At 39.7% G+C, this 26,127-nt stretch overlaps 1 protein-coding gene across 7 annotated transcripts in view; it reads left to right on the top strand.

Annotated features, from left to right (window-relative positions):
- Nucleotides 1-18,641, top strand: part of dpep2 (dipeptidase 2) — a 66,853-nt gene extending 48,212 nt beyond the window's left edge. For 5 of the 7 annotated variants that reach the window (XM_018093474.2, XM_031900722.1, XM_031900721.1 and 2 more), the window contains exons 8-11: nucleotides 1,031-1,115; nucleotides 7,492-7,567; nucleotides 10,002-10,137; nucleotides 17,888-18,641. In XM_018093474.2, coding sequence (XP_017948963.1) covers nucleotides 1,031-1,115; nucleotides 7,492-7,567; nucleotides 10,002-10,137; nucleotides 17,888-18,085 — 495 coding nt within the window. In that variant the 3' untranslated portion in view covers nucleotides 18,086-18,641. Of the gene's footprint in view, nucleotides 1-1,030; nucleotides 1,116-7,491; nucleotides 7,568-10,001; nucleotides 10,138-13,741 lie in introns of all 7 variants that reach the window. The other 2 variants (XR_004222332.1, XM_031900723.1) reach the window with 2 other exon arrangements.
- Nucleotides 18,642-26,127: the final 7,486 nt, after the last annotated feature.

The following is a 26,127-nucleotide window of genomic DNA, read 5'->3' as shown; positions in this document are numbered from 1 at the left end:
CCTTTGTAAACATTTGCTGCTGTGATTGTAGTTTGCCTTTTAGTTCTTTAACAATTTTATGCTTTTCTTCCAAAGTATATTTGCCATACTTAACATTATGTTTGGTGTCAAAATGACGACGTATATTGTACTCTTTCATCACCGACACTGTCTCATAACACAATATACACACTGGTTTGCCCTCTCTAAGCACAAACATGTATTCATTTTCCCATTTGTCATTAAATTGTCTGCCTTCACCGTCAACTTTTCTTTTCCAGGACATTTTGGGATCAATATTGGCAGTAAAAGATGTAGTTTATTGGAAATCTGCGTTAGAAGGAAAAAGTTGAAAACTGCACAGGGATAGCTTGATTTGGCAGATGGAGTGAAGAAAAAAAAAAGTCAGTCAATAAATGCCTGGCTGGGTACAGATAGCAGATTCTGTTGCGATTTTTATGCCTGCACTTTATGCCAGGAACTGGCAGCTTCTGCTGTGTATTTTTTATGCCCGCACACTCACTCTCTCCTCTGCTCTGCCACCCGCACAACCACATCGGATGCCGGACTATAGGTCACGCCTCCTGAATCTCGCGTGACTTGTTATCTATGCGCATGCGTAATAGATAGCAAGTACGGCCGGCGAGATCACAAGCCTCCTATGTCACCGCGCGTCATTGTGATGGAACGCAGCGGCGTGCAGTGATGACAGCGCGGGCCACATTGCAAGGCCTGGCGGGCTGGATTTGGCCCGCGGGCCTTGTGTTTGACATGTGTGCTATAGTGCAATGGTATTAAGATTGACTTGACCATCTGGCTTCTTTTTAAATTAATATTTGTGTATCCAACAACCAGTTAGGGCACAAATGTTTTATTAATTCCATGTTTAACTGATTTGCACCACCCCTCTTTTGTTTGATGGGAGATACAGTGAAAGCAAATGTTTTCTCATGCTTTTGTACTAGATGTCCAGAAAAGAATATTATGAAGGCGAAACAATATTCTAAACATGGTGTTAAATGCTATATTCTTAATTTTTTATTGCTTTTAGAAAAAGAACAAAGGTCTGGTAATGGTGAATTTTCACACACAATTTGTTGCATGCCAAAAGACCGCAAACATCTCAGACGTGGCAGGTGAGCAATTTATTCGTTTTCTGTTCTTTTCATAAAAAAATCTTTTGGAGTACATGTGTCTGTATACTAGCTGATTAGAAATACAAAATGGTAAGTTACATTTTAGCATTGGCGTGTGTGATACAGACATGCCAACTAACCCTATGTCAGTGGTGGATTTTTTAAAACCCAATTTTTCTTCAGTCAGTCAACCCCCCCCAAAAAAAAGTACCTGGTGTGCATTATTATCACTCTTATGACTTAGGTTTGTTAACATCTCTGGTAACACTGTTGTGATAAACTGACATTTTTTAATTAGGTTAAGGTTTTTTAAAATGGGCCCAAGTCTGAAATAATTTTCTTTAGCCCTTTCATATATCCTTTGCAACTTCTACGTCTCTATCTAATTGTTGTGAAAGTAGGCCTTGAAAGTCAGGTTGTCTGCTTTGTTCAAAACTGGTTTTAATAGGTCAAATAAACTGATAAGTTTATTTAAAATAAATGCCAGGAAAGTATTATATATAATGTTTATATATGTATGTATGTATATGTTTATATAGTATTATATATAATATATAATGTTTACTGTGTTTCCGTTAAAGGACATGAAAACCCCACAAACAAAAATGTAATCAGTGAACAGCCTCTTTGAAATCTTTCAATACCTGCCACTCTGGCTGTCCAGAGGTTAATAGTAAGGCTGCAGCATCCCCTTAATCACTTAGATTTCCTTTTCCTCCTGTAACCCATGCCCCCTCCCTCAGGAATTTGCTTTGATTTCTGGCTTGTGGGCATGCTCAGTTGTTCTAAGCTCAGATTACTCAGATTACAGTCTAGCAGCCAGTGAAGAGATGGCATTGCTGGTTCCCATAGAAATTGGAACTTAGAAAGTACATAGTTACATACATAGTAAGTTAGGTTGAAAAAAAAACGTACGTCCATCACGTTCAACCATAATGCCTATATATAACCTGCCTAACTTCTACTTGATCCAGAGGAAGGCAAAAAACCCCATCTGAAGCCTCTCTAATTTGCTGCAGAGGGGAAAAAATTCCTTCCTGACTCCAAGATGGCAATCGGACCAGTCCCTGGATCAACTTGTACTAAGAGCTATCTCCCATAACCCTGTATTCCCTCACTTGCTAAGAAGCCATCCAACCCCTTCTTAAAGCTATATAATGTATCAGCCAGCACAACTGATTCCTTTCCGAATATTTAAACGGAACCTCCCTTCTTCTAAATGGAGTGGGTGCCCTCCTGTCCGTTGGAAGGACCTACTAGTAAATAAAGCATTAGAGAGGTTATTATATGATCCCCTTATATATTTATACATAGTTATCATGTCACCTCTTAAGAGCCTCTTCTCCAGTGTAAACAGACCCAACTTGGCCAGTCTTTATTCATAACTGAGACTTTCCATACCCTTTACCAGCTTAGTTGCCCTTCTCTGGACCCTCTCTAACTCAATAATGTCCCATGTGAGCACTGGAGACAAAAACTAAACAGCATATTCTAGATGGGGCCTTACCAGTGCTCTGTAAAGGGGGAGAATAACCCCCTCCTCCCGTGAATCTTTACCCCTTTTAATACAGCTCAAAACCTTGTTTGCCCTTGCAACTGCTGCCTGGCATTGCTTGCTACAGCCAAGTTTATTATCTACAAGGACTCCAAGGTCCTTTTCTCCATTATGGATTTGCCTAGTGCAGTCCCATTAAGGGTATAAGCGGCTTGCATATTTTTACATCCACATTAAATCTCATCTGCCACTTAGCCACCCAGATTGCCAGTTGGTCAAGATCCTGCTGCAAGGATGCCACATCCTGGATAGAATTGATTGGTCTGCAGAGTTTTGTGTCATCTGCAAACACTGATACATTGCTTATAATACCCACCCTTAAGTCATTTATGAACAAATTAAACAAAAGTGGACCCAGTACAGAACCCTGAGGGACCCCACTGAGAACCTTATTCCAAGTAGAGAATGTACCATTAACAACAACCCTCTGTACCCGATCCTGTAGCCAGTTTTCTATCCATGTGCAAATGACTTCACTAAGACCAATAGACCTTAGTTTAGAAAACAGTCGTTTGTGGGGAACGGTATCAAATGCTTTGGCACAATCCAAATATATTATATCTACTGCATCCCCACTGTCCAGCTTCTTACTTACCTCATCATAAAAAGCAATTAAATTGGTCTGACATGACCAGTCCTTCATAAAGCCATACTGATTACTGCTCATAATGCCATTCTCTAGTACATAATTTTGTATGTGATCCCTTAACAGGCCTTCAAATAACTTGCCCACCACGGATGTCAAACTTACAGGCCTATAATTGCCAGGCTGAGATCTTACTCCCTTTTTAAATATAGGAATGACATTCGCCTTCTTCCAATCCCTAGGTACCATACCTGATGAAAGAGAGCCTGAGAATATCAGAAACAAAGGCCACTGTAAATCTGACCCTAGCTCTCTCAGTACCCGAGGGTGTATTCCATCTGTCCCAGGTGCCTTGTTCACATTTATCTTGTGTAACTCTTTAAGCACCATATCCTGTGTCAACCACTGCGTAGTTGGAGCCGAGACAACAGTGCAGCTATTGGGTGGGACTTGGCACTCTGGCTCCTCTACTGTATACACAGAAGAAAAGAACTGGTTAAGCACATCTGCCTTTTCTGTATCCACTGTAACCATATTGTTACTATAACTCAATGGGGCCACACCCTCAACCTGCATCTTTTTACTATTAATATACTTAAAAAACTTTTTGGGGTTAGTTTTAGCCTCTGCCACAATGCGCTCCTCATTTTCTATCTTTGCCTTCCGGATTGCTGTTTTACAACACTTGTTATAGTGTTTATATTTATTAAACGCAGCCACTGTCCCCTCTGACTTATATTTCTTAAAAGCTTTACTTTTTTTCCCTTTTTTCCCTCAGAGTTAAGCCACATAGGGTGATTCTTAACACTTCTACTTTTTCTTATTAATGGAATAAATTAAGAACAGTAATGATTTAATATAATTTTAAATGACAACCATTTCTGCTATGTGTTTTTATCAGAAAACATAATGCCCCAATCTATGCCCTGAAGCGCTGCCCTTATGGGGGTAAAATGTGCCTTTCTAAAATTCAGTGTCTTTATTGCCCCAGTGTACATTTGTTTCCTGCACCAAACATCAAATGAAATAACATTATGGTCACTGTTACCCAGGGGTTCAACCACTTGCATATACATTCTGGGTCATTAGAGATCACTAGATCTAGTATAGCATAGTTCCTGGTTGGCTCCTCAACCACCTGTGACATAAAGTTGTCATGCAGCAAGTGTATATACATGTTCCCATTTACTGTTCTGGCAGTACTATGGCTCCAGTCAATATCAGGATAATTAAAATCCCCTTGATTGTGTACAACCTGAAATTACACTATAGATGCTGGTAAGTGTCCTATCTGGTTGTAGACATTTGGAGTCTTCATGCCTGAAAGCAGACAAAGGATCAGCAGTGGAAGGTTATGCAAATGTGCTTTTTAAAGTGAGTCATACACAGGCCTGGATTTGTGGAGAGGCCACAAAGGCCCGGGCCTAGGGCCACCCTGCCACAGCGAAATTTTGCAATTTTGCTCCCATACGGGGCAATGGGGACCTCTCCCCACTGTTCCGTATAGGAGTCTAAACTTGTACGCATGCGCGGGTTGAGGGGGGGGGGCACCCGGTTTAGAAATCCGGTGCTGGTCATACACAGTGTCGGCCTGGCCCACCAGGATACCAGGAAAACTCCCGGAGGGCCGAGTGGTCAGTGGGCCCTCCTGCTCCTAACCATTTGGCCTATTTCATGATCATACCCTATTTCTGAATGGGAACAAAGAGGAGAAATAGATGGAAGGATAGATGCTAGCATGTAAATTAATTGAGACTTGGAGAATAAAGTGGTTGAGTAAGGAAAGGATTAAAAATAGGTTGGAGAGTGGGCCCATCGTCTAAGGTTTTCTGGTGGGCCCCTGGGGTCCCAGTCCGACACTGGTCATACACTAGATGAAGATTGGGGGCCATATGTCCTGTTCTCTCTGGCTGATCTACCTTGGGGTGCCCCTCGTGTTTGCAAGACCTGCTGGAACACCATGGAAAGTTAAAGCACCCAGTTCACCTGCATTTCATACATTTGCTACCACCGCCGCAATGCAATATAATGCACCAGTTTTCTATCCATGTGCAAATGACTTCACTAAGACCAATAGACCTTAGTTTAGAAAACAGTCATTTGTGTGGAACGGTATCAAATGCTTTGGCACAATCCAAATATATTATATCTACTGCATCCCCACTGTCCAGCTTCTTACTAACCTTATCATAAAAGCAATCAAATTTGTCTGATATGACCTGCCCTTCATAAACTATGCTGATTACTGCTCATAACGAGATTCTGCAGAACATAACTTTGAATGTGATCCCTTAACAAACCTTCAAAATACATGCCCACCACAGATGTCATAGATGTTTTAAGACAATTGGCAACTGGTCTTCATTTTTTATGGTTTTTCAATTAGCAATAAAATGTAACAATAACAATAGAATTGTAACATCACAGGGCAACAGTTTGCTGCTGGGGTCAGTGACCCCCATTTAAAAGCTCGAAAGAATCTGAAGAGGAAGACAAGTCATTTAAAAACTATGCAAAATAAAGAATGAAAATCAATTGCAAAATTGCTAGGGGTGTAGCTCTTCTCTTGACAGTGATGGCTTTGAATACAGTGGCTTGCAAAAGTATTCAGCCCCCTTGAACTTTTCCACATTTTGTCCCATTACAGCCACAAACATGAATCAATTTTATTGGAATTCCACGTGAAAGACCAATACAAAGTGGTGTACACGTGAGAAGTGGAACGAAAATCATACATGATTCCAAACATTTTTTACAAATAAATAACTGCAAAGTGGGGTGTGCGTAATTATTCAGCCCCCTGAGTCAATACTTTGTAGAACCACCTTTTGCTGCAATTACAGCTGCCAGGCTTTTAGGGTATGTCTCTACCAGCTTTGCACATCTACAGACTGAAATCCTTGCCCATTCTTCTTTGCAAAACAGCTCTAGTTCAGTCAGATTAGATGGACAGCGTTTGTGAACAGCAGTTTTCAGATCTTACCACAGATTCTCGATTGGATTTAGATCTGGACTTTGACTGGGCCATTCTAACACATGGATATGTTTTGTTTTAAACCATTCCATTGTTGCCCTGGCTTTATATTTAGGGTCGTTGTCCTGCTGGAAGGTGAACCTCCGCCCCAGTCTCAAGTCTTTTGCAGACTCCAAGAGGTTTTCTTCCAAGATTGCCCTGTATTTGGCTCCATCCATCTTCCCATCAACTCTGACCAGCTTCCCTGTCCCTGCTGAAGAGAAGCACCCCCAGAGCATGATGCTGCCACCACCATATTTGACAGTGGGGATGGTGTGTTCAGAGTGATGTGCAGTGTTAGTTTTCCACCACACATAGGGTTTTGCATTTTGGCCAAAAAGTTCCATTTTGGTCTCATCTGACCAGAGCACCTTCTTCCACATGTTTGCTGTGTCCCCCACATGGCTTGTGGCAAACTGTTAACAATGGCTTTCTTCTTGCCACTCATCCATAAAGGCCAACTTTGTGCAGTGCACGACTAATAGTTGTCCTATGGACAGATTCTCCCACCGGAGCTGTAGATCTCTGCAGCTCCCCCAGAGTCACCATGGGCCTCTTGGCTGCATTTCTGATCAGCGCTCTCCTTGTTCGGCCTGTGAGTTTAGGTGGACGGCCTTGTCTTGGTAGGTTTACAGTTGTGCCATACTCCTTCCATTTCTGAATGATCACTTGAACAGTGCTCCGTGGGATGTTCAAGGCTTTGGAAATCTTTTTGTAGCCTAAGCCTGCTTTAAATTTCTCAATAACTTTATCCCTGACCTGTCTGGTGTGTTCTTTGGACTTCATGGTGTTGTTGCTCCCAATATTCTCTTAGACAAACTCTGAGGCCGTCACAGAGCAGCTGTATTTGTACTGACATTAGATTACACACAGGTGCACTCTATTTAGTCATTAGCACTCATCAGGCAATGTCTATGGGCAACTGACTGCACTCAGACCAAAGGGGGCTGAATAATTACGCACACCCCATTTTGCAGTTATTTATTTGTAAAAAATGTTTGAAATCATGTATGATTTTCGTTCCACTTCTCATGTGTACACCACTTTGTATTGGTCTTTCACGTGGAATTCCAATAAAATTGATTCATGTTTGTGGCTGTAATGTGACAAAATGTGGAAAAGTTCAAGGGGGCCGAATACTTTTGCAAGCCACTGTATATTGCTTTCAATTGCACTCAGATCAGTTACATTATTACAGTTTTACACTATTACATTTTTGCAGATCATTTTGACTACATCAGTAGCATTGCTGGCTTTCAGTCTGTCGGTATAGGAGGGGACTATGATGGAGTGAATGGGTGAGTTATGTTGTCTTATTAGCATTTGTTTTCATTGTGCTCCTTACATCTTATTCAACACTTGTTAAGAGTGAGGAGCCACTGCTTGAAAAAATCTGTGCAGCTTTCTTAAAATTAAAATCTGTTTTTTTTGTTAATTCTATAGGATTTTTGGTCTCATTTGCACTTTATTTATTAAACAACTCCTTTTTAATGATATGAATAACAGTATATGTATCTCTTTGACTTTAAAAGGATTTCCAGAATTTTTTACCTGTGTTTACATCCATCTCAATGGTCCACTTACATATTAAATATTTGGGACTCCCCCTGCCATTTTGTGAGCCTGATCTTAGCTGCTTCTTTGCTTGGATGGTGAGATCTGTAGGCTGATTTTTCTTAGAGAATATGTGCCTCTCTGTTATCAAGGAAACGGCCTGCTTTGACTGAAATCTTAAACCATACTATTCGACCACTTTGACTGATTAATTGTTGTGTGGGCCAATTAGGTTGCCCTAGAAGTGTGGACATTCTTGTTTAGCTATGATGTGATGCCACAGGTGTTGGATGGCGAGAATGGTGAATCAGCTTGATTCATGGCAATATGTTAATTGTGATTTAGTCATTTTGGCATGTAAATTGCCCTTAGGAGATGGAAGCATCCAGATGCTTGTGTGCCCATTTTTATTTGTGGTTTGACAGTCTAACCTCATAGCTTAAAGCTTCCATCCCCTTTACCAGTTTAGTTGCAGCCTCTGCACTGCATACTCAAGGTGAGGCCTTACCAGGGACCTATAAAGGGGCAAAATTATGTTTCCATCCCTTGAGTCAATGCCCTTTTTAGTAGCCACCGATTTACATTGCCAGGAATAAGACAAATTGTTATGTATAAAATCCCCCAGATCCTTCTCCATTAAGGATACCCCCATCAAACAATTTAGTAGATAGCTTGCGTTTGTATTATTTCTACCAAAATGCATAACTTTGCACTTGTCCACATTGAACCTCATTTTCCAGTTTGCTGCCCAGTTTTCCAATTTTGTCTGCAGAAGGCTCTGCTTGGAGTAAAACTGTGTCTCCTGACACAACTTGCCTGCAAGCCAGAAATTAAAAAAATGGGCAGCTTTGACACCACTGGGAGAAACATCAAAGGGGGTGAGCAACATGTTGCTCATGAGCGAATGGTTGAGGATCACTGGGTAAATGATAGGAGAGAATAGGTTGGATAGTGGTAGGAGATAGTGGTAGGAGACCCAGACAGATAGGGACTAGGGTATATGTAGGGCCTAGTGTACCTGAATTGTAAGGTAAAACCCTCTGCTAAAAATGTCCTTATTTGGCATCCTCAAAACTTTGGTGAGTGTGGATCATGAGTAAAAAAAGTTGGGGATCCCTGCACTAAACCCTTCTTCAACGGCCAAAAGAGGAAGTGGGTCACTATACTTAATCTTTTATAGGGCCTTCGGAGGCCATCCCTTACCCATGAGCACCACCTGGTGGTGGAACAGTAATGAAAATAAAGACATTTTCCCACTCCATACAAGCTTATTTTGAAGGTCAGAGCTTCAAGTTTGAAAATCAGAAAATCAGATCAGTTAAAAATTATATCAAAAGACTTAGGGCGATGTAAACATTTTTTGCTGGGGGTGGCCAGGGAGGTTCCTTATGAGGGAACTATCATGAAAATGAAATGAGAAATATCATAAGTATAATCAATCAAATCAAACACCCAAGATTATTTCAGAAATAGTACATCATTTTTAACTGATTTATTTACGTATAATGAAGGTAATATTTAGTGATGAGCAAATTTTTTTTTGCCAGGCATGGATTTGCAGCGAAATTCGAAATGTTCGCCATTGGGCAATTTTTTCATAAAACGGGCACAAAATTTTGCGACGGAAAATACGCTGTTGCATCAGAAAAAGTTGAGGTTGTGTCAAAAAAAAGTCACGTTTTGCAACTTTTTCTGAAGTTTTGCAAATTGTATGGCAAAAGGGAACAGAATCACTTGTTATATTACATTTTTATAGTTCCTTTTATACACCTAGCTGTGCTCTCTTTCTGTGCATAAATCCCAAAGAGAAACTTCTTATACAGGTATGGGACCTGTTATGCAGAATGCTCGGGACTTGGGATTTTCCAGATAAGGGATCTTTCCGTAATTTCAGTCTCCACAATTTAAGTCTGCTAAAAATCATTTAAATAATTAATAAACCCAATAGGCTTTTTGCCTCCAATAAGGATTAATTATATCTCAGTTGGGATCAAGTACAAGGTACTGTTTTATTATTACAGAGAAAAAGGAAATCATTTTTTAAAATTACAATTATTTGGAACTTTCTGAATAACGGGTTTCCGGATAAGGGATCCAATACCTGTACATGGCTACATTGCAAATGTTTTTGACTGGTTGATTGATAATTCTTATTCGCATCATTGTTTCCATTATAAGGTTTCCCAGGGGCCTTGAAGACCCTTCAAAATACCCATCATTGATTCAAGAACTACTACGACGAGGGTGGAAGGATAACGAACTAGAGGGAGTTTTAAGAGCAAATTTTTTGCGTGTATTTAGAGAAGTAGAAAAGGTGAGTAAGCAAACCAATACAATTACCATTGATTATTTATTTTGACTTTAATTTCATGTGCTCCTAGTCATGAGTCTTCATTCATTATTTCTGAAAGAATAACAAATACAGTGGTCCAAGGCCATGCTATAAATAATACATATTCACACCTGGCAAAGACTCCTTACAGTGTACCATCTAGAGGCAAATTTCTCTAATTAAGCAGATTTAAAAGAGTTTAGCACCCTCCTAGATAAGTGTGTATATATATATATATATATATATATATATATACATATTTAAAAGCACCGTAACTTAGGCTCATTTGGGGTGAAGACACACTGAGCTACTAGTAGCAGCTATTTTTTACAGCTAAACCAGAAAATACCCTGCCATAGACAATACTGATAATTGCCTCTGCTAAAGCACACACAAACACAATATCGGTCATCATAACTGATTTTAATAAACAAACTGTGATCTTCTTTAGGGACTAACAAACATGAGTGTAAGCAGCGCAAACCTTTAAGACCTTCCATCCCATTAATTACTGTTTTTCACATCTGGTTATTATAGCAATTAATTTGATTCCTGTTTTGGCACCACTGCTTACACTCATGTTTGTAAGATCACAATGATATGATCAAAATTTTTTTTGTTTATTAAAATAATTTACTCTGAGCCTGTTGCATGTTGTACTTTATACAGTATATAATTAAAAGAAACATTAGCACAGGAATTTGAAAGAATTGTTCAAATTTTACTGCATGATCAACTTTTCAGTCTCACTTTCTCAAGATAGAGCGAGAAAGCCCAAAACCACAATATATAAACTAGTGTAGCCCACTTTTGTGGATTCAGTGCTGCTACTGCTATTATTTGGCGCAACAGGAGCCCTGAGCCCCGCTTACTATGGGGGACAGGTGTTTTAATGCTGTTTGGCGTGCCTCCACCCAGGGGTGATTTTGTGGGACTACAACTCCCACCCTGGGAACTTGATGTGGCACTTTAACCCTTGACTGGGATCCACACAACTCCCAGCACCTTGCCCCTCCCTGAGGTAAAATCTTACCGGCCAGTAGGTGATCCTTTAGGTTATTAAAGATCCGTACACAGAAAGTTATGTTGAACCAGATGAAGTGCTTTATTTGGGCTGACCTCTCCAGGAGTGTAACACATACAATCAGGGCACCTTCTCCTTTACTCCACTCATAGAGAACCTCTCTCCTATTGGGTCCCATGGTACTCCCGCCAGGTGATCCTATCTAGGTGCTCCCCCCGGTACTCTCTCCAAGAGACCCTCTCTAAGGGCTCTCCCCGGTACTCACGCTAGGCAAACCCACCACAAGGACTCACCCCAGTACTCACGCCTGGACACCCTCAGATTAGGAATCTCCCATCTAGTGGTGACTGATCCACCTACCTAGACACTTTGGTCCCTGATCTCCAGCAGATGGATTGCTGGGGGATCTTAACCCCTCTACCGCACCTGGAGGGGCAATGTCCATTCTAGCTATTAGTCCCTACATGGCACTCCTAGAGTGTCCTATAACATGAAAACTGCTCACTCAACCTTGAATATATGGAGAACCTCTGTCTAAGGCAATCCCCACACTAAGACTAACAGAACATGGCTGCATGCCCTTTTATATCCCACCAAAAAATAGTAAATAATAATCACATGTGTAGAAAAGTGCTCCGCAAATATTGTGACATAAATCCGTATATTTATGCGGGAATTGAAATTTTCCTCTCCTCTTACTGTTGGTTCATACCTATTACTATATCTCCAGCTTTTCCATTCTACTCTTTTGAGGTGAACGCATAGTTCAATTAACAAACCAGAATCTTACACTCCTGTGCATGGCGCGTGGAACGCATGTGGAGGAAATCCCGCGCACAATCGGACTTTATCCAATATAAATTCCTGTTGCCATGCTCCAATCCACAATGGCTGTTTTCTATATTCCATACCCTTCTGCATCCCTAATCAACAGAATCGCTCAACCTCATGCACTCTCCTCAGGCTTGTTCAATTTCTTCAAGAACAAAGTAAAGTCCATCCACAATCAGATCCCCACTTCTATTAACACTACTAGCTTTTCTTTCCTAAGCTGACTTCTGCATGCCATAATACTTTCCATCCGGTAACAGCCTCCAAATTGTCCCAGTTTCTCCTATCTTCCCCATTCACAACCTGCTCTCTTGACCCTATGCATTCTTCTCTGCTTAAACACTGTGCTACTGAACTTACTATAGCTCTTACTCACATCTTCAACCTAACAAAAACTGAACACTTTCCACCTAAGCCTGGTCCCTACTCTCTCCTTTACTATCTTTATTAATGGCATGCTCATTAATCCTATCAACCTGGCAGGTTGTCTAGGGGGTGACTCCATTCTCTTATTCTCTGACCATGTCAAAGCCTGTCACTTTTTCTTATGCAATATTGCAAATATCTCTTTCTTTCACTTGCAACAGTGAGGCTGCCCATGTGTGCTCTTATCCTAACCCACTTGAGCATGCACACACAAATTTTGAGGCCAGTGCACAAACTTACTGTGGTGTGCACAAAGAATTTTGTATAAAAAACACAAAATGTATCTATTGTGACCTGAGCACACTGTTTTTAAAAATGTGCACACAAGTGTGAGCACAGAATTGTTTGCACATAGCTGAGAAGGAATTAGAGGGAACATTGTCACAAGCTTCTGAAGTGCATAGAAGAGAAAGGACAGAAAAGGCCAGTTCAGTGTAAACAGACATTCTTATCGATCCATCGTGTCAGGGCTATAGTCAGTAAACCCATGTCCTCCTGTGTAGAGCCCACTGCTGCCTCTTCCCAATTTCTATTGTGCTTACCGAGTGCTAGTACCACATTACTCCTACTCGCACTTGGCGCACATCAGTGTGTATAACTGTCTGCTGTTCCTATACAGGCTTTGCCCATTGCCACAGTAACACCTGTCCACCTTCACCAGACCCAACAACACCATAATAGGTGATAGTTACAAGTCATAACTTAGAATGTCTGGGGAATTCAGTGGACAGTTACTGGGTAACCAGAGACAGGTCCCACCATAGGCTTATTGAGGACGGGAGAAATACAATAAATAGGTCCTGTAAATGACAGTTCACTCTCAACTGAACTTATGCAGGAAAATATTTGCCCAATCATTCTACACAACTTTGGATCAGTAGAAATTATTACAAAAAAAAATTTGAAAATAGTAGCGATTTGTTTAATCCCTTGCACCATAGAGATGGCAAGGCTTGTCTTTTTTTCTTTTTGTCCTTATTAAAAGCCTGTTCCTTATATTCCTCTGGCCTTGACCCTTCATGCAAGAGTGTATCCATCAGTGAGTACTTTTTTAGAAATAGGTTTTTTTTTTAATAGCTGCCGCAAGTCGTATCAAAATATATACAACAAACTCAGAGAGGCGTGTAAGCTTGTGAGTGATTTTTAAATTACCCTTGTGAGAAAGAATTGAATAAAATACAGTTATTACATCTATAGCAAGCATTTTTGGCTTTAGGTAACCAAGTATGTTTGCGTTGTTCCCCCTTCATGTCTGTAATGACCAAAAAGTCTCTCAGACTTGCTCCTTTCTTATACCCATTGTAGGTGCCTTGATCTTCGTGAAAGATAATTTATCATCTGTCTGCACAATGGGCCAAAATCACTGGACCGAGTCCCTTGGCTGTGAGCTAGCTGTATCAAACTGTGAGATAAAAATATACTGCCATCCTGATCCTTACAGTTACTAATAGACTTAGCAGTAATCCTGTAACCCTGTTTTGTTTCTGTCACCTGAACTCAGAGTACAAATTTTGTTTATGATATCCCTGGGGCAAAAAACATTGAATCAATTCCTCACATTAGTGTAAAGCCCTAATTATGTTGGTATTGTTACATAAAGCCCTGAGAAACTGTGAATATGGTATGCTCTTAATCCATGGTTGCAGATGGAAGCTAGCTGCATGTTAAATGCTATTGTGATCAGTTGGTTTATGGAATAGGGTGGTACTTATCCTCTGATCCTCAAATAAAAACTGTCCAAAAAGTCCACACTACTTGGACTGTACAAAGAAAGTTGTATATGTTCATTGCATTGTTAATACCATCCATGAACATTTTAAGTTCACTCGAAGAGCCACTCCATATAAGAAACAGATCATCTATGAAACGGTTATAAAAAATTTGTTTCATGCAAAAGATCCCTAAAGATAGAAATATCTTTATTATGTGGAACTATATTACAGATAAACTCTATTAGTGTGGCAAGAATACAATTAGTAGGTATTATGTGGTTTCGGAGTTTTGTCTATGTGTGTATGTGTGTCTATGTGTATGACAAGGGGAAGTAATGATGTTTTGATACAATGATGTTCGCTTTCACATGCATGTGTTACTGAGACGCCGAGATTTTTGCACATATGTAAGAAAAACTCTTCAACATAAAGAAAACCTCAACCCTGCTGTTTTGTGCTAGAAGCTACCATAGACAGAAGTGACTCTTCTTTTACCATTACTCTATGATCTCCTCTCCTCCTAAGCATTTAACAAGATCAGGACAAGTTTACCACAGCCCAGTATCTGCCACATTTAAGCATCTCTGTGCACGAAGGAAGCTATATACTAAGTTGTGGGTGAGGGTCTAAAAAGAGTGACTGATAAAAAGGCAGCGGTAAGGGGTGGGGAGAAAGGTGACAAGTTAGGAACATTTGGAGACTTTGAAAGGCATACTGCCTGATGGTGAATCACTAACTACAATTGCTAAAGTGGAAAGTAAGGATCTTTTTTGTGGAACAGAAAGGAGGGGAGGGAATGGTAGGCTATATGTCTGCCTGATCTGTTACTAATTACTACCCATGGGTATATAAAGCATTTTATTTTTGTGTACCAAGAAATTCTTAATTAATTAAATATTCTGTTAGTAATTACAGCACCGTGCTGCTATCATTTATGATAGTCATCAACTAATTGACTGGCTTACCACAGTAATCTCCCAAGCCTGAATAACACTTCCATGACTACGATTGTTTTATTTGCAGAAGTGGGTACCTAACCCTGTTTAGTATTCCATCCATAAAGACTTGTGTTGTCCAGTTTTTAAAGCAGTTACAGTGGTGACAGATATTGCTAAGTAGTATGCATGTATACATGTTGTCGACATTTTTACAGATGTTAAACAGTACTAAAGTACATTAACCATGGCCTTACAGGAGGAGGCTGCTGCGGGACCATGATGTGCTTGTCATGAATTGCTGAGGGCTAACCTGTGTCTGTCATGTTATGGAATGCTGGGGGCCATGCTTTGCCTGTTATTAAATGCTAGTGACCATGGTGATCCTGTTACAAAATGCTAAAGGCCATGCTGTGCCTGTAAGAAAAATATTGGGGGCTATGCTGTGAGTCAGAAAATCATCCGGGTCCAAGAGATGTGCAGATCTCTTTTCTGCCACCCTAGTCAGACATGCTTTGTTCAAGGAGCTCTCTTAATGGCCATTTCTTGTGTCGGGAACCATTGTGAAGTTTGTGATTTGCTGGTTGCTGGGGTATCAAATAACAGCACCAATGTGAATAGATTGACAACTCTGCACCAGATAAGAGGCCATCCCCAGCCTACCCCACCCTGTTTAGAGGATTAGCCCATGTATTCTATGGCATAGATTTGCAACAGTGTTATAACTTGTGTGTAATGCACTGAAAATCTGAAGCTGCCAACTGCATCGTTTGCCCAACAAGCACTACATTTACTAGTATATATATATATATATATATATATTTATTTATTTTTTTTGGTACCTCAGCACACTGACCTTTATTTATAGTCCCAGTGCTACACTCCTGTAGGAAACAACAACCCCTCTCAAAGTAATATAAAATAGCAAAAAAACATATTAAAGAGTACATTCTGTTGATGGTGTGGGGTAGGTAATATTTTCTGGCCACATTAGATGTGGCCAGTTTGTATATGTCCATACCACACCAAAATGGAATGCAAGCCTGTGAGTGGATTCTTTAAGAAATGGCACATTATTCAGATCAGCAGATGTACTTTCATACAAGCATCATATTGAGCTGTAATTATTTCACTTTTATGGACCAATTTTACCTCCAGTTATGTGGAACCGCAATGAGAATCAAACATCACCCCACGATATGCCAATGTCTTTATGGCTAGGCTTGAAGAACTCCATATATATCACAATGTGAACTTCACTAGGTATTGCTTGGCATTGTGAAGATACATTGATGATGTTTTTGTATTATGGAGGGGTGATGTTGACTCCCTTCAGCATTTCCACAGTAGACTGAATGAGGTACATCCCTCTACCATTTCTTCTGTTACGTCTGATCGCCAATACATACATTTTGATAAATCTTCTCATCACAAGCAGATTTTGCATTACACTAGTCAACATCCACTACAAAGTCCATTCCAGTCAACTTTCTAGGGTATAGAGATTGGGAAGTTAGACCCAAGAGGAGGTGTTGCAGGAACATGTTATGTGTCAAAAATTTTGGGAGAGATATTATCCAGAAAAATTTAGCCTGCAGGGTTAAACATCCTTGTAAGAAAACAAAGCAGTTTTAGCGTATATAGTGATGAGCGAATCTGTCCTTTTTCGCTCAACTGAAAATTTTGTGAAGTTGCTGAAAATTTCACCTACCGCACCAATGGCAAAATGCTTATCACTAAGTGTATAGCTTTTGCTACACCGTTTCATGCTAACAGTGAATTTGTAGAAAAACGGAAACATTGGTATATATTACAAAATGTATACCCTACAGTACATGAATTTCGATTGCCACCTCTTATTATGTAGCGTAGAGGTACTGTAGAGGCAAAACTATTGAAGCTTCTCACTGTTCTGTATGAAAGTTAAAACTAGGGAAATAAATACCTTTTTGGAAGGCAGGTCCAAGGGCATGTTTCCCTTTTATTATTTATATTATTTTTTTTCCCTAAACCAGTTTCCCATAGAAAATAGGCATTCAGGCCTAGTTGTGCGATCTACTTCTTCCGAGATGGAGAATAGTGTTATCAGATAATATTGACTTGGTTCACATTAACCCCACAGCATTAGCTCATACTTGCAGGGTTGCTTAAACTAACTTACAGAGATATTCACATATTCTGTTTACACATAGGGGAAGATTAATCAAAATGTGACATTAAAGCTCACCACAGAAAAACTCACCCATTTCTACTCAGTTACAGTTCACCATTTGAAAATACACTTCTAAAAATCCCATAGGAATGTATAGAAAGTGGGGGAGTTTTCCTGTGGTGAGCTCTAATCTCACACTTTAATATCTTCTGCATCGACTTCATGCTATTATGTTAAACATATTTGTAAAGCAAAAGTAAACATAACCCCTCTCCTCAGAACACTTTTTGCAATTTACATTTTTTTCTGTTTTTTAAGATATCAGTTTTTAGAAATTCAAAGAACAGTGCTATTGGTCAGTTATGCCGGCTGGCCTGACAGAAGAAATTTTCAGAAGAATCTATTCTGATATTCTGCTTAGAAAAGAGCAGAGAAACACCAAGTGACTCTTCTCTATTCTTTTGTAAGCAGAGTAGTAATACATTGCCAAAGTGTTCATAAAAACATGCTAAGCAGTCTAACTGTCTAAGCAGTCTTACTACAGTCTTCTATTTTGAGGGTTTACATTTCCTTGAACATATTCTAATACCATAAATGCATTATTCCCCTTCCCCTTACAAGATTCCCTTCCCTAATTTATTTTTACTCACAGGTGAGAGATGAACAGATATATATGAAACCGAGCGAGGAAGAAATTTCCGCTGATGAACTAAACTATTCTTGTCGTCTTGACCTGAGATCATTTGAACCAAAAAATCTTCAAAAGTCTGGTGGCCAAGAGAAAGGCAGAAGCATGATAGATTTAATACTAAGTATTTGGATTATATTTTTTGCCAATATGTTTGTGTAAATGAGATAGGGATTAAATTATGAAATGGTATATAGGGCAAATACAGTAAACCTGACAAAGAAATATTGTATGTGATGCATATGGCTCACTGTACCATCACATGTAAGTCACAGTTGTCCTATGTCAGTAAATTCCTCCACATTAGATCCCCATCTTTCTGATCATAGTAGTCATTTTCAGTGATAATTTGAGAAAAAAAAATAAAAGAATGAAAATCCTAGTGCAGTAAATCTGCTAAGTAATTGCTCTAATGCAGAAAGCTGTGGCATTTTACCACTGGGGGGTTGTGGGAGGTAAAGTAAGATTGTCCTCCATCTATACCAACAACGCTTTACACAACACAGATGTGGATGGGAGTGTAGATTATTTATAAAAGATGTAAAAACTACATCTCAACATACAATGTTGAAAGTGTTGAGCCAGGCCTAAATCTTATATAAAACAATTTTAGGAATTTAGAGGTTTGTCTACAGTTATGCTTATAATTATATTTTTTAAAGATATTCTTGCATGAGTAATCATTTGACATGACTTAATAAACTTTGTTTGAAATGTTTGTTTATATTTTTATTGATATTCCTGCATGATTTGTCATGAATAAAAACATAATAAAAAAGTCTAAAAACAAGAAAAGTGGATGGGGTGTGGCTAACCATTTAACAAGATGGCCGCTTATCTCCGTGTTGTTGGCAAAGCTCCCATTAAAAGTGGAAAAGCGTTGAGTAAAACTCAAAACCCTTAAGATTACCGATTCTCAGAAATTTCTGAAGAAATTCTTGATGACATGTGAACAAGAGGCTGACTTACGGTACTGCAGGTTCTTATCCAGCTGACTAGGAGAAGAAAAAGCCAAATCAGATAGGGATCAAGTAAGTTTGGAACAGAATACAACTGGCTATCTCAAATCTTTACCCAAAAAACAGGACATTCTTGACTCATCAGTGCAAATTAATGCAAAGCTGAAAGATGGGTTGCAGACCTAAAGGACAAAATTACTTCACTACACTCAAGAACGGCAGGACAATGACAGGCACGTAGTAACCACATGTCTGTAATTTCCCATGGGGCCCCTGGGCAATCCCGACCCAGGGGCCACTCAATCCCCTCCTCTGCTCATTGCTAAGAGGCTGGGGAACGAGCAGGGAGCGAAGGAACGGCTTTAAGAGTCGCTCCTCCTCTTCGAAACCCAGAAGTACTGCAGAACCTAGAATCTATGATCTGTGTCACTTCTGTCCTTTTATCCACAAACCATACATTCTATGTTCTGTGGCACTTAAAGGGTTAAGAGTCTGATTTGTAATATGATTTACTGTATTTAGCAAAAAATATAAAATTCCAGGTTAATTTCTTAGATTAGATGCCAAAAAGCCTTTTGATAAAGTCTCTTGTGTTTTTTGTGGCAGTTTTGAGCTGAAGATGTCAACAAATTGGATCAAAGATTATTTATATTTTTACGGCAATGGGAAAAACATAACATTGTCTTATTAAAACTGAGAAAGTCAAAACTACTGGGTGGTCTAAACATTTCAGATTCACCATTTGAAAATACATTTCTAATCCCATAGGAATGAATAAAATGTGGGTGAGTTTTTATGCATTCAGCTCTAAGCTCACATTTTGATAAATCTGCCCCCTAAAGTGGATATCAGAAAAGGAAACATATAACAAATTAAAAAAAGAACTACTTAAAATCCAGAGAACATGTAGTTTCTTTATTACATAATAAATCAACACACTGATAAAAAGAAAAGCTTTATATAGATACAGTTGTTATGTGGAAATTTTTCTTTAAACAAAATGGTTTTAATCACTTAATTTTCCCCTTTCAGTTGCTTTTAATATGTTATTTTGCCAAAAGGGAAGAAAAACTTTTTTGACTCCCTCTAGGAAAAATAAAGATATTTCCCAAATAAAACATATTGTTGATCCTGACAGTGGAAATCCTCTTCCTTGGGAAGCTATTAAACATCAGTTCAAACTGTATGAATGGAATGTGAGAGACATAGGTTTGAAGCGCCTTTCTGTACTTGAGTTAAATACAGCGGCGCTGCGTACATAAGCAGCGCTTTATAAATAAAGATATACATACAAAAAAAAGCTCACTTTTTCACCCTTTAGGTGAATCACTTCAGAAATTAATTGATGAACCCACAAACCATCTGTAAATAAAACCTGTTATATCCAGTTTATTATTTTAACCATCAATAAATAAGAAATAAGATTAATTTCTCTCAAGAGCTCATCCTATGGGACATGAGGCAAGCAAGGAAAGTTAGTACAGGCAGCACGTGCCCCTCCAAAGAGAAGAGGTTAGCATCTCGGCGGAGTATAGTGAGGACCCTAAGGTGCTTCAGGCTGATGCCCGAGAGGTTGTTTGGAGGGACCCAAGAGCACCTGGAAAGTCTGGTACCAGTCTTGTTATAGGGGGTTTGGAATCCCCCTGAAGAAAGGTACTGGAGGGTGAAGGTGGAAGGGGCAGGCGAACAAACAAAGAGGGAAGGGAAGTGTGTGTGATTACTTGGGACTGTGTACAGAGGTGCTTTAACCTGCTTGGTGGAATTAACATCTCATGCTCTATACAGGTATGTGAAAATGCCTTGCCTGTTCTGCATGCATGTACAAAGTTGGAATAAACATTGTGTTGCAACTCCCTGCACCATTGTGCTTCTATAGTATGCCTATATATAACCTGCCTAACTGCTAGTTGATCCAGAGGAAGGCAAAAAAAAAACCCATCTGAAGTCTCTAATTTAAAGCAGAGGAGGAAAAAAATTCCTTCCTGACCCTAACATGGCAATCGGACCTGTTTGGGTGCCGCTGCCGGCAGCCCCCCAGGTTCAATAATCAGAAAGTGATGCGAGCAGGTGGGGTCCCTAGCTGAGGACCCTGCTCACGTGATCAGTGGGCTTGGCTCTCTGTTAGTGACCCTGGTGACTGGCCTGCACGGCTGCACCTAAATCCTACGTTTCTGACAGCAGGCAGCAGTTTTAGACCATCATCCAGCATGCTGTGCGGCTCTGGAGTCTGGAACGGATCGGTAGCTCCCCTGCACACTTCAGTCCCATCTCGGAGTTATTGCTGCTGCACAGTAAATGATCAATGTCAGGGCCAGAGTTCAGCTAAAGCTACAGATGTGATCAGCTCCGCGACTCACAGTAAATCAAACAGAAGGTTTGAAGGTTTGTATAGCGTCATATAAAAGCAGCGTTTTTTATTTGCGAAATTGGTCACACTACGTTGAAACATGTCAAGTCTGGAGAAGAATGCACAATTAAAAAGTACTAGGGTCATAGACACAACCAAGTGGTCTTTGTTGCTGGGTAGGGAGAAGAAATACAAGGAATTATGTTTAGTACAGGAAAAATGAGAGATATGTGACATATTAGGGTTAAAAGGAGATAGGGGTTTAGCGAAAATGATATATATATATATATTTTTTTGCAGTGAGTGTTAACTTGCTGTTAAAATCTTCTTGGGGGAATGGGCACCAGCTGAGGGGCTTGTCTGGGGTGCTAGAATACCTGGTTCCAACACTGGGGGTGGGAGGCCCCTGAGGTGACAGTCCTGGTGGGCCCCGGACACCCCAGTCCATCACTGGGCATATTCAAGATGGGGCCTTACCAGCTCTCTGTAAAGTGGAAGTCTAACCCCTGTTCCTTCGAATATATGCCCCTTCAATGCAGCTTAAAACCTTGTTTGCCTCTTCAGCTGCTGCCTGGCATTGCTTGCTACAGCCAAGTTTATTATCTACAAGGACTCCAAGGTCCTTCTCCATTATGGATTTGCCTAGTGCAGTCCCATTAAGGGTATAAGAGGCTTGCATACTTTTATATCCCAGATGCATGACCTTACATTTATTTATATTTAAACTCATCTGCCACTTAACCCAGATTGCTAGTTTGCCAAGATCCTGCTGCAAGGATGCCACATGTATGTGATGGTATATGTTAATGCCTCATAATAATACCGACTGCTTAACGGTGGCTTTCAAAAACCTATGCCGGCAAACTTTAATGTCCCTAACTGGTACACGGTTTCCTACCCCCACATACATACCTGTCAACTTCCCATTTCCCTGGGAATTACCTCAATTATTCTTTTCCTGGGCCCTTTCACTATACCTCATCTCCCAGGCTTTCTAATTTCTTTGGAGAAATCCATTCTGCACATGCACAGAATCAGTCAGAGAAGCTAGCAGAGCTAGAGCTAGCACATGCTATCTTCCTGCTTGGGACCACAGCCTTGATTGGTAGCTTACTTATCTGCAATTTATATTGAAAAGGCCATTAGAGATAGTACAGTGCAAAGCAAGAAGGACCCACAAAATTTAATCTTTGCCCAGGGCCCACACATGCCTTAAATTGGCCCTGAAGAGGGTGTATATTTATAATCTTGATCTTGTACTGGCCCAATGCCGCACTTACTTGATTAGCCAGGCACCCCTGCTGTCAGTGAGCTGCAGACTTTGGAAGGGAGGGCAGGAGCTCAGGAGAAGTCAGAAGAAGGGTTAAATTGTAGTTCGCTACTTTTTTCCTCCACTGTTATCATGTTTCCTACAGAGTATATTATTCATGCTGCCTCCTCTACTTCAGTACTAAATGCTCAGAATAACATAATCCAGTGTTTACTTTTAAATAATTCATTTAATTTTCACCTACTGATAAATATGCTTCTAAAAATCCCATAGGAATAAAGAGAAAGGGGGTTAGTTTTTCTGTGGTGAGATCTAATATACTTTGATAAATCTGCCCCCAAGAGTTATTTGGGGTCTTAAAAGTTTTGAACCTGGGAATCTTCCCTGCAGCTTTTACAAAAATATCTACTAGAAGTAAAACCAAAGGGATTAAAGGGCATGTCAGCCAGAAAAATAATTGTTTGCATAATGAAAGAATTCTAAGCAACTTTCCAATATAAAATAATAAAAAATTTGTAGCGCTTTAAATGTTATTTGTAAATGTAATTGCTATTGAAAGCTGCATTTGCTGAACTCCTGGTTGTTACATTTTAAACAATGTTGCAAAGGTCTTGCTTCTCCAGCAATACAGGTCTGTCAGTCTGCTGCCTTGTGTTACATTGTTTCAACAGTCTGAGCCACCAGGGCAGAGAATAGAAAGCACAGGCAAACACTGCTTGTAATAGCAATTATATATACAAATAACTCAAAAACCATTACAAACTTGTAATAAATGTATATTGCAAAGCTGCTTAGAATTTTGGTTTCTTTTCTTAGGCAAAATTTTTTATTTTGCGTTGCCTTGTCCTTTAAGCAAGTTTTAATAGCTAGGGAGAGAAAGTACATACGAGAAGAGGGTAAAGGCAGAAGAGAGCGGATGAGGAACTGCAGAAAAGAGAATGGGAAGTAGAAAAATATATGTATGTACAGTACAACTTGATTAAAAAGCACCACAAGAATGCCGTACAATCTTACAATGTACAAAAACACACAGGGAGGACATACAATATATTATAACAAAAACAATGAATAAGTATAAATACACAGATTAAGAGAAAAAGGTAAAAACTAAGTAAGCTTTATTAGAAAGGTCTATGTAAATACAGCCATACAGTGAATAGAAACACCACATTTATTTCCTTCTATTCTGTATACATGATCTTCTGTGTCAGACTTCCTTTTCTCACAAAAATCCTTCAGGGAATGGCATGAGCCTGCTCGGTTTTCTCCTCTCTCTGCCTTCCTTCTCCTCTCACTCCCATCCCTGCTATAATCTGAGCTGCCTACACAATGCTGCCTGGAAGTGATGTCAGACCAGGCTAAAATGGCAGCAGCTATCTTAAACAAACAGAGAGAGCTTCTAGGGCTGTTTACTCAGGTATGGTAAAGCATTCTGAAGAATAAATACAGCATTCTAGCTTGCACTTTTGTGACTATTAGTAATAAAATGCCTGAGTAGATTTAATTCTCCTTTAAGCGCCATGTGGTATGAGACACAGCAGGAAGGAGGTTCCTGCCCCATAGAGCTTGAAAAAGAATTAAAGTGGGAGAGAATTAAGTAACAGGTGAGAATACGAAAGGAAAGAAGGAAATAGCAGAAAAAACTATTGATTTAGAGGAAGAAAGCACAAAAAGTAGAATAAAAAAAATGTATTAACTATTTTGCAAAGTAGATACTATTGCTAGTTAAAATAGTAATGGCAGATTTCGGGTTTGTTTTTGGATTTCCCATATATACTGCTGTAGCTTTTTAGTGTAACAGCAAGATCTTAGGAAATCGTTACATTTATTTTGTCTCAAACCTGTATTAAAAGCAAGAGATCTTGTTAAAAAGTAAACACCATGGCATGCGTAGAAACTATTTTTTGCAAGTAGAGTGTGTTTAATATTTGGGTGAGCTCTATGTATTGCATACAGCTTAAACAACAATTTTCAAAGATCAAAAACACCAAATATGAACATTTTTCATTTGTCGTAAACTCGAACCTGTTTATTACTATTCTCTAGATAATCCTGTAAGCAAAAATGTTTTTTGTTTGAAGAAAAAGTTCTGGTATGGTTAAAAACAACTTTTCTGTTTGAGCCAGGTTTACTGAGTTAGCAAATACTTTTCATAATAAAAAGAAATATTATGTGAACATTTTCTTTCATATGCAACTGATTTTGAAAGCAGCAAATCTCCCTAAGCATGCCAATACCAAATATGAATAGCTTTATAGTTCAGTTTGTGTCGTAAGAACCACTATGAGAATGTGTTAGTGTCACACACGGTACGCCACAAACGCCAAGATTCTGGTCTGAGCTCACTTCCCTGCATATAACAGACGCCTTTCACTACGGGAGGAGCCCTCCACTATTCAGATGCCACCAGGACTTAATGTGAGAGAACCAAGGCAATCATTCTGAGCAGGCAAGGGAACCTAATAGTAAACTGGAGTACAGGGAGAGGAGACAAAGTCACAAGGGAAATTGGTCAGTACAAGCAGCAATCGTCAAGGTGGAGGTCAGGCAGAGATCAAGCAGGAAAACGCACCCAGGAACTAGAAAAACTGAACCTACGTTGGGTGATGAAAACATGCGCATGGAACATTAGATATTTAAAGCTCCAGAAGGCAGGCGTGCCCACCGCTCCACTAGACCACCAGGCGCAAGTAATATTACAGTTACTTAGTTAAGCTGTGGTGAAAAACCACCTATGCTGCTTCAAATCTAAAGGGGTGGCTTCTGGGGCACTGGTCGTTTTTATGGGAAAAAAGAACATCCCCTAACAATCTATAAATCTGTAACAGGGTAATCATGTCCCCTTAGAAGCGTCTTTTTCCAGAGAAAACAACCACAAACTTAACAGTCTAACCTTTTAGTTAGAATCTTCAATCCCCTTTACCAGTTCAATTGGTATATGGTTCCAACTCATTTAAATAAGCCCCCAGCTCAGCAAGGGATGCTTTATAAAATGTGGATAAGCTGGCACAGTGATGCACATGTCTTTTCTTTATACTTTGAAATGCTAATAGAAAATAACTGAAAGAGAAGAGACCCTGTTTAATAAAAGCATATACTGTATATACTCGAGTATAAGCCTAGTTTTTCAGCACCCAAAATGTGCTGAAAAAGTCACCTTCGGCTTATACTCGAGTCGGGTGCCATGGGTCCCTCTAGACTAGCACCCTCTCTCCTTTGTGTGCAAATTAGGCCACCTGCAACCAGACCCTCCAGTGCCCTGGTCTAGGCTCCCACTAGCAATACTTATTTCTCCTTACATCTCCTCCGGGACTGGGTCTGCTGCCAGTTTGCCAATGTGCAATGAGCGTGGGGTAGTACTCATATTGTTTTTGTTGACCCTCTTCTCCGCTTACAGAGCTAGTTTACTGTTTTTCTTTGAAATAAATATTTAAAAACATATACCCCACTGATGCCTCAATTAATGTAATTTTATTGGTATTTATTTTGATTGTTAAAACTTAGCAGTAGCTGCTGCATTTCCCATTTTCCCCCCTAGGTTTATACTCGAGTCAATAAGTTTTTCCAGTTTTCTTAGGTAAAATTAGGTACCTCGGCTTATATTCGGATCGGCTTATAGTATATATGG

Source organism: Xenopus tropicalis, chromosome 4 (assembly GCF_000004195.4).
Source record: "Xenopus tropicalis strain Nigerian chromosome 4, UCB_Xtro_10.0, whole genome shotgun sequence".
Classification (NCBI taxonomy): Eukaryota; Metazoa; Chordata; class Amphibia; order Anura; family Pipidae; genus Xenopus; species Xenopus tropicalis.
This window is presented reverse-complemented; position numbering and strand designations above follow the sequence as displayed.